Source organism: Lathyrus oleraceus, chromosome 5 (assembly GCF_024323335.1).
Source record: "Lathyrus oleraceus cultivar Zhongwan6 chromosome 5, CAAS_Psat_ZW6_1.0, whole genome shotgun sequence".
Classification (NCBI taxonomy): domain Eukaryota; kingdom Viridiplantae; phylum Streptophyta; class Magnoliopsida; order Fabales; family Fabaceae; genus Lathyrus; species Lathyrus oleraceus.
Window position 1 is genome coordinate 184,306,288 of NC_066583.1, and position 8,433 is coordinate 184,314,720.

General features: G+C 37.9%; 1 protein-coding gene across 2 annotated transcripts; it reads left to right on the top strand.

Moving 5' to 3' along the window:
- The first annotated feature begins 253 nt into the window (after positions 1-253).
- On the top strand, positions 254-7,837 carry LOC127082099 (uncharacterized). Of its 2 annotated transcripts, XM_051022329.1 has the most exons (6): positions 296-559; positions 647-1,234; positions 3,634-4,486; positions 4,983-6,336; positions 6,568-6,651; positions 6,844-7,837. In XM_051022329.1, the coding sequence occupies exons 2-6, from the start codon at positions 718-720 to the stop codon at positions 7,525-7,527; spliced, it is 3,492 nt and encodes a 1,163-aa protein (XP_050878286.1). In that variant the 5' UTR covers positions 296-559; positions 647-717; the 3' UTR covers positions 7,528-7,837. The 2 variants fall into 2 exon arrangements, with proteins under 2 accessions (XP_050878284.1, XP_050878286.1); XM_051022327.1 differs by having other exon boundaries at positions 254-1,234.
- The last annotated feature ends 596 nt before the right edge of the window (positions 7,838-8,433 follow it).

Here is an 8,433-nt window from a genome sequence, read left to right on the forward strand (position 1 = left end):
TATATATATATATAAAATCCATCCAATCATTTTTAGGCTAAGATGATTAAAAATATATTGCAAAATTAATATAATTTTGGAAGGAGTAAAAAATGAATGGGTTTAAAGGGATCTAATTGAAACAAGACCCACGCAGATCTAAGGAATTGCAAGCGATCATATGACAAGTCTAAGAAACGACGTGTCTAGTCTCTCATTGGACGGCACACCGTAACCTAACCAAACACAAAACTCGCGCCGCACACGGATACCACTGTCATTACTTAAGATACAAAAGGGTAATTTCGTCAACATATTTACCCATTATCCTTCTCACCCAAGGTCCTCCCCAAGTCTCATTAACACCGATAATAAAGCAAATACAAAAAAGAAAAACTAAAATCACAAACTCACTCATTCCGAGAGAGAGAAACTTTTCGAGTTTTGGATTTTGTTGCGCTTTTCTTCTTCTACTGTTGAACTCAACATTTATGTGTTTTGTTCCACATTTAACCCTAACCGACCCGAACCTTCTTCGCCGTAATTTCGGTCGCATTCGATCTCGGAGATCTATTTTCCGGTTAAGCCTTTCTCCGGTGGATATTCTTTTTCTCTAATTTGTTTCTCTGGTAGGGTTTCACCTTATTAGTTCATTTCGTCAAATTAGGGTTTCGAGGATTTGGTGCGTTTCGTTTGATTTGAATTTGAAGAATAGGGTTTGGGGTTTTTGCTTCCGCGATGCCGCGAAGTTCGAAGCACAAATCCAGTAAGCATAGTTCGAGGGACTACTCTGACTCCGAGAAAGATTCCGGCGTCAAAGATCGGAAGAACAAGGAGGAGAGGGAGAGTTCTGCTAAGGCTGCGAAAGATTCAAGTTCTGTTGAGAAGCGGAGATTGGATTCGAAGGAGGTGCACGGGAACGGTGAGTTTTCCGATGAGTATGGTTCGTCTTCCAAGCGGCGCAAGGAGAGTGGAGGAGGAGATAGGTGGAATGGTGGCGACGAAGGGTCCAAGAAATCCAAGGCCATTGGGGATTCCAAGAGCAGTAAGAGGAGGGATGGGAGTGTGGGAGGTCACGGTGAGGGTGAGGAGGTGAAGAGGAGCAGTGGGAAGCATAAAGACTCTTCATCAACTGGTCGGAAGGAGAACTTGGAGAAGGAGAAGGAGAAGGATAGGAAGTTTAAAGAAGGCAGAATCGAGGAATCTGTTGATGACCAAGAGCAGCGCTTATCCAAGCAAGTGCCTGAAAATAATGGTATGATTACTTTAATTCATTTGTGGTATGTCTGTGCTGATTGTTCTTGCATTTATTATTTGTTTTGAACTAAAACTAAGCACATTTTGCTTTCTTGATTTTTATTTAGAACTATCAGCCTCACACTGGAATTGGTACCAAGTTGAAAGCTTTATATGTGTCATATTATGATTTATGAATAAAAACAAAGTTTGTAATAGTTATGCAATTGTTTTTGACCAATTTTTCTTGCTGCTAATGATAGTGTTACTTTCAATATCCAATACCAAATTCTGATTTTTCTCATATGTGTGTTCACATACTGATGTTTTCCCCTCCTTATGATCCACTCCCTATACACTTAATGGGGTTTATCCTTATTCCTTTCATTCTGTTTGTTGATGTTAGTATTAATGTACAGGTCCTTCCACCAATTTCACACCTTATGATATTCTTTTTGAAATACCACCAATAAAGTTAGACTCCCTCTTGTAACAGATCCTTTTATTAAGCACCATGTTTCAGGAGTATAAGTTATAAAGCCCCATGTTTCAGGAGTATAAGTAGAGTCTGGTCGTCTTATTTTTTTTTGTAGTAAACGGCGGCTATAGCTGCCACATTGCATTTGTGATGCTTAGTGGAATTGCACACCACGGAGAATTCTGTTGTGCTTTAATGTAGAGATTGTAGCTCTCATCATTGTGGCTTCAACCACAACTAGAAGGAAGTGCTGAAAAACCAAAATATGTCCTCCACTCATAGCCTTTTTTTAATTATTTTTGTCCATTTGGAGATAGCGATTCTTAGAACTTTACTGGGTTAAGGAATCACTTATATGATTTATTATAAATACACAGATGAATTATTTTAGTCTTTAGCTTTGGAGGCTAGAATGTATTTGCTAATTTGCTTTATCTTTGGTTCGAAAATTAGGAACAATGAACTTTGATTGTTAGTTATGAAAACATGTTTTATCTTTTGTATTATTCTATTTTTAAGCTATTGTAAGTGTAGGGTAAGAATTGCTTATATTGTTGCCCTAAGGTCCAGCAAAGCAGCTGAACTGCCACTGCCTCACCGCAATAATGTTGAGGGTTGGCTGCATCGCTCTGCAATCAGCCACTAACTACATAAGTTATTCTGAATAACATGATAACCTTTACTGAATGAGAGATAAATTTTATTGTGAAGGGATCCAATCATGCTGTGGTTGCGTAGTATTTGTACAATCAGAACTGCATTATCTATTTTTATCTCATACCATGTCCATCTTCTTTTGGTGAATAAAAGAAGCTAATTTTAATCCTATATTAATTGTGTTGTACTTGTGGCAAACTCTTTGTTTAGATACCATCGCTCAAGTAAGCAAAGCTTTCACCAAAGACATGGAGTATTTTCTAATTGATATAGATTGGCAGTTAAAAGCAATGTGGAATCATTAACCCTGAGATTTAAAATGAAATAAGTACGTTTTCCTCAATGGCTGATGGTCATTGGTTTTTATGGGTAAATCTTTTGGTAATTAAACAAAATTACTATATTAGAGATCAAATGCGATGTTTAATAAACATAATATCAAAATTGTATCCACTAAATTACGTCATGTAGACCTCAATGCTGTTCATATAGTAAAATTGAGATGATCACATATGGAAATTTGAATGATTCAATTGTTTTGTAATATTATGTCGCTGGCATGCTACAATGTTTTTCTTTCTATAATTTCTTCTCTTTTGAGATCTTTAAATCTTCGTAATATTCATGAATTAATTGCTGAACTTATCAATGTTTTATATGCTGCATTATGTCTATTGCATATTTTGTTCTCTCATTGTTGAATTTGAATCTCTGCTGTCGAGTGAATCTTTTTAACTATAATAGTACAATTGATTTTACCTAGTAAATTTGGTTACTTTGGTTGGTCATTTTCCCTATATGTTGAAAACTTGTGTCTTCAGGTTGTCATTCCACCTTTCTTAAGTGTTTTATTATACCGATCACCTTTTATCATACTACCTTCTTTTTTTATCATACCGATCACTTTCTATCCAAACATACGTACTTTAATTTTATAATATAGAAAGCTTTAGTATAATCTCTACACAATATGAAGATAGTGATATTGTGTAATGTTTCCAACTCCTTTCAATCCTTTTGTTAAAATCATATTATATATCATAATTACACAGTTAATTTTATTCCTAGCAATATATCATTTTACACAGTGTCATGTTCGCTTCTGATTGTTTTTATGCACTGTTGCAATTGTGTTGCCCTGCAATCTGTCATTTGAAAATGCTGTCAGTTAATGTTTTTCTTTTTCTTTTTTGTAATGTTCTCCATTTGATTCACAATGTTTTTCTTGGACTGCGTGTCAGAAGGAAGTTGTTGATTTTATTTGTCTTAAATTATTTTTGCAGATTCCAAAAAAACAGACGAGTTGCGAAGCCCTGAACAAGATATCCAGCTTGAGAAGCGATTGAGGAAGAAAAGAGATGGCTATGGTGATGGGGATAAGATTCAAGATGAGGTCGGTGATGGTTATGAGAGACATCTATCTTCCAGGGATGACATTGCCAAGGATGGAAAGAAAAAGGATGATAGACGAAGCGATGAAAAATATAGAGACAAATATAGGGAGGAAAAGGACAAGGAGAACAAACATCGACATGACAAGCAACGTGACGAGCGTCCATCAAAAGACCATACTACCATTAGGTCTGATGATAAACATGCAAGGGAAGAAAAGAATAATTTGGAATCACGACCAAAGAGAACTAAGCATCCAGAGAGCGATAGGGACCATTATCGTGATCGAGATGGAGAACGAGACCGTGATTTTGAATATGTTCGTGATCGTGAGCGCCGCCATGAACGTGATCGTGATTATGATTATGACAGGGATCATGATTATGACAGAGATAGAGATAGAGAATGGGACTGGGACCGGGACCGTGAACGAGACAGAGACCGTGATCGTCATCGTGACCGTGATGGGTCACATGGGGATGATAGAAGTGGAAGAGGCAAAGATGGCGGGACAAAGAAAAGGACGTTGGATGATCGTGATGATTATAGTGATCCTAAAGCTAGAGCAGCTAAAAGCTACTATCCCGACACAGAGAAGAGGAGTTTGACCAGCAGTAGGGCTGATTCTGATATTGACAGGGGAAGGTCTCTACCTCGACAAGCTCATGCAGATTCAACTGGAACTAGCAGTAAACACAGATCTTCTCCTGCATCCAATGCACATATTGGAAAAGATGAATATAGGTACTTTTTAATTTTCTTGAAAGTTTTGTTGTATCATTCTAACTTTGTAGGCTCATATTTCCTTTGCAGTGTCGGTTCTTTTCAGGTGACATTTAGCAATTTATATTTGTGCATTTTTTTGGCTTCATGTGTTTTTCAAGGTGTTGTATTATGGCAAATAAAGATTTGTCGTGTGATTTAGCTTTGCTTAGTTCCAATTATGATTTCTGGCATTGTTTATAAACATAATCTTAAGCCATCTTATGTTGTTAATTACCAAGTATACCATAATTTTTTTAATATGGGAGGTTTTTAGGAAGTTTTATGGAAATTTCTTTTGCTTTGCCAAACAGGGAAAGTGTAAAATGAGTTTGTTGGTGACGTTTGAAATATTGCGTTGTACGGCTTAAATTTTATGATTAGGTCTAATTGCATTTTTGCTCACAGAAGCGCAACCATGGGGATTTTACCATTACTATTAATTATAATTGTGTTTGCTATTTTTCCCGTGTTTCAGAAATGCAAATGCTGATGATATGAAGTATAGAGACACTATAGAACAGAGAACCAAATCCTCAAGAGATGGTTACTCCGGGATTTCAGATAGAGGCCCTAAATACAAATTAATGGAGAAGCCCATTAAAATAGATGAATGTCCTGCAGGAGACTTGGCAACTGAAAGGTCTTCCAGTGCCAAGGCATCGCCAATGGGCTTGATGGAAAGATCTCCTTCTTCAACAAGCATTGAACGCAGATATCTGAATAAAAGTGTTAAGCGGAATCTTGAAATTGACGAAAGTGGAAGAAGGAACAGTACTGATGCAAGAGATGTCTCTTCAGATGATAGACTTGGCCGTGAGTTGACTCTAGAGAAATCACTATTGGATGAGCCCTCTCAAGCAGACACTACTTTCTATGGTAGGAATCAGAACAATTTACCAGTAATTCCTCCCCCCCATGGTTTCAGAGCTGCACTAGACAGACCCTATATGAGTTCTTTAGAGGATGATGGTAGAGATAACTCTAATACAAGATACAGGAGAAGTAATGAACCTGCCTTTGTTAGAGCGCACGGAGGCAATTCCTGGAGGGCAGCTCCAAACTGGACTTCACATGTACCAAATGGATTTGTTCCCTTCCCACCTGGGCCAGGTCATGGAGCTTTTCAAACAATGATGCCACAGTTTTCATCTCAACCTCTCTTTGGCGTTAGGGCTCCATTGGATGTTAACCATGCTGGTATTCCCTACCATATTGCTGATGCTGACAGGTTTCCAGGTCACTTGCGCCCACTTGTGTGGCCAAATTTGATGGATGGTACAGGTCCTGCTCATCTGCATGGATGGGATAACAACAATAATGGGATTTCCAGAGATGATCCTCATATGTATGGTGGTTCTGATTGGGACAGAAGCAGGCACCCAACAAATAGCCATGGATGGGAGTCTGGTTCAGAGAATTGGAAAGAACAGAATAGTGATTCAAAGAAAGACTTGCCTTCACCAGCCTGCAAAGATGAATCAGGTCCTGTTCTTATTGACAGTGATGTACCTCACCAGACTACTCGGGCGTCTCAGGATGAACACAAACATGATGAATCTCATGAAAAATCTCCTGAAACAAAGTTGTCCAGTGTTAGTTCTCCAAGAAAAGTACCTTTGAACTCCTTGACCACAACTGATTTTGAAAAGGTGCCTGATACTTTGACACCCGAAGACAATTCTTCTCTTTTTACCCGTTTCTACCTTTCCAAACTTGACATTTCAGAAGACCTAGTACTGCCAGAGTTGTATGACCAGTGTGTTTGTGCTCTGAATGCTGACAAGAAAGCGTCCAATGATGTTGTTGCTAGTACTGAACTATCCTTGAAGGTATAAATACTAGAAAACTTTCATGCTTTCCTTCATTTTCTTCCAAAACTTATAAAGCCTCAACAAAAATTAGTTGTCGTTTGGTCTGAAAATTATTTAATCTCCTGAGAAGTAAATTCAATTTGGTTGTTTGGCTGACCTTGTGTATTTATTTAAATTATTATCTATTTTTAAATTATAAATGCAATGCAGTCTGACATTATCAGTGTTTCCTTTCCCGTGACTTGACAGAATGGTTCAAGGGCACAACAGAAGTACGCCGCCACTCTTGCAAGACATTCGCCCTTTCCAGTAGTTGATAATTCTATCTTCCAGGTAAAACTGCTAAAATACATAAGAATGCTTTTGTTTCCTCTAGACTTCTAGCTATATTCTTCTCTTACTCGCGAAGTATTGCCATCCTAAACACCTTCCTGAAGTTATCCGTTTTGCTGACTTCAATTCTTTGAATGCATAAATACTGAAATGCTGGACTGTTGATGGGTTGATATTTTTTCCAATCTGCAGAGAGCCATGGATCTATACAAGAAGCATAGGGTGAAATTACCTAGTAAGGGGGATGTAGATATATTTGCAGCATCCTCCAATGCCAACCAGGTGCAAATGGACGAGCCAGTTCCTATTTCCAGTTTGGAGAATAGGCAAGTTTCTGTCTCAGCTTCTGATGCAACAAAAGATGCGCCAGCACCTGTATTACAACAACCAAGGGAAGTCGAAACTCTATCTCCTGCAAAGGTGCAGTTGGAAGAGATCAATCAAACTTGCAGCCCAATGGAGCAAGATGGTGATTGTACCCATACTTTGATGAAGATAGACATGCCTAGTCCATCACCTGGTCCTGAGAACCAAGAAGCAGCGTTAGCGGCTTTGCCAAAGGAAGAGGATGAAGTCACATTTGATCAGCTGAATTCAGGGGATGCTGAGGACAATCACTCCATTGCAGCAAAAAGTGAAGAAGCACCGCTGGCCCCCACTTTGCATGAAGAGTGTAAAAGTATGAATATCGATTCCTCAGTTACTGGGTTTTCCCAATATCCGGATGAAAAACTGGGTTTTGGTGACACAAAGGGTAATCCCTTAGTTTTTGAGGATGGGTCTCCCAAAGCTTGTGATGCTTTGATGCTTGGTTCAAATGAGTCTGAGTCGCTAATAATTAGCCGGATACATCATTCTCCTGAAAGTACACATTGAGACAATTTCTATTTCTTCTATGCTTTTTATCCATCAGGTTTTCAATTTCTTCCCCCTTTTATGTTGCTTCATTTTGAGCGAGGAAATAAAATGAAATGGTATTCGTATTCCCCTAGAAATGCGCTTTTCAGACACTCCATGCATCTGTTCCCTCACATTTCATTTCTCTTATTTTTGCATATGTTTGTGCATGAGCATGTCATGGAAGGTAGTATATCTCGTATAGGTCACACTCTGTTCTGCATGAATGGAGAAGGGGCTTAATACGACTTGTAAGTTGAGTTTATTTAATATAATAAAAAACTTTAAAGCTGGTATCAATCCTGACTTCTCTGGTTTGTTTAATGTTTGTGCTTTTGCAACTCGTTTTATGTTGCTTTTTAACCGCCCCCTACTTTGCCTTGGTATACATACGTGTTTTGTTGCTTCAAAGTTCCTTTGGTATATTAGGTGAAAATTATTTTTCAAGACCATCCCGTTTAGATGATATTGCAATAATTCTATGGATTTTTTACACGGCTGCTTGAAACAATTTTTCTGTGTTGCATGATAATAATGTTGGACCTATTTTATAAGATTCTAGTTTTTACATTTTTAATTTTACAATTTTTTTTAAAAAATTGGGAAGGGGAAAATTCATTCATTACATGTTACTAATTACTATTAATAACTGTTTTTGGGAAAATTTGAAACTCAAATTTTGAATTTGTCTGGCTTTATGGTGCCTACTGCACCCATGCCTTTCAGCCGTTCTAAATCATCAATCTCACGCTTTACATGGCATGGTGCCACATGTCTTAAGATTTCCAAAAGAAAATGTGAAATGAAAAAAAGCTTCTGTCGTCGTCAAACCATTTAATTGCTGATTTCAAGCACAGATGCAATCTTCAACACCACCTCTTATCT

Excerpts from the sequence above, each read along its gene's own strand:
- LOC127082099 (XM_051022327.1), top strand. The coding sequence starts at position 718 with ATGCCGCGAAGTTCGAAGCACAAATCCAGTAAGCATAGTTCGAGGGAC. Across the intron at positions 4,487-4,982 it reads ATTGGAAAAGATGAATATAG|AAATGCAAATGCTGATGATA; the intron begins GTACTTTTTAAT and ends CCCGTGTTTCAG. Across the intron at positions 6,337-6,567 it reads GTACTGAACTATCCTTGAAG|AATGGTTCAAGGGCACAACA; the intron begins GTATAAATACTA and ends GTGACTTGACAG.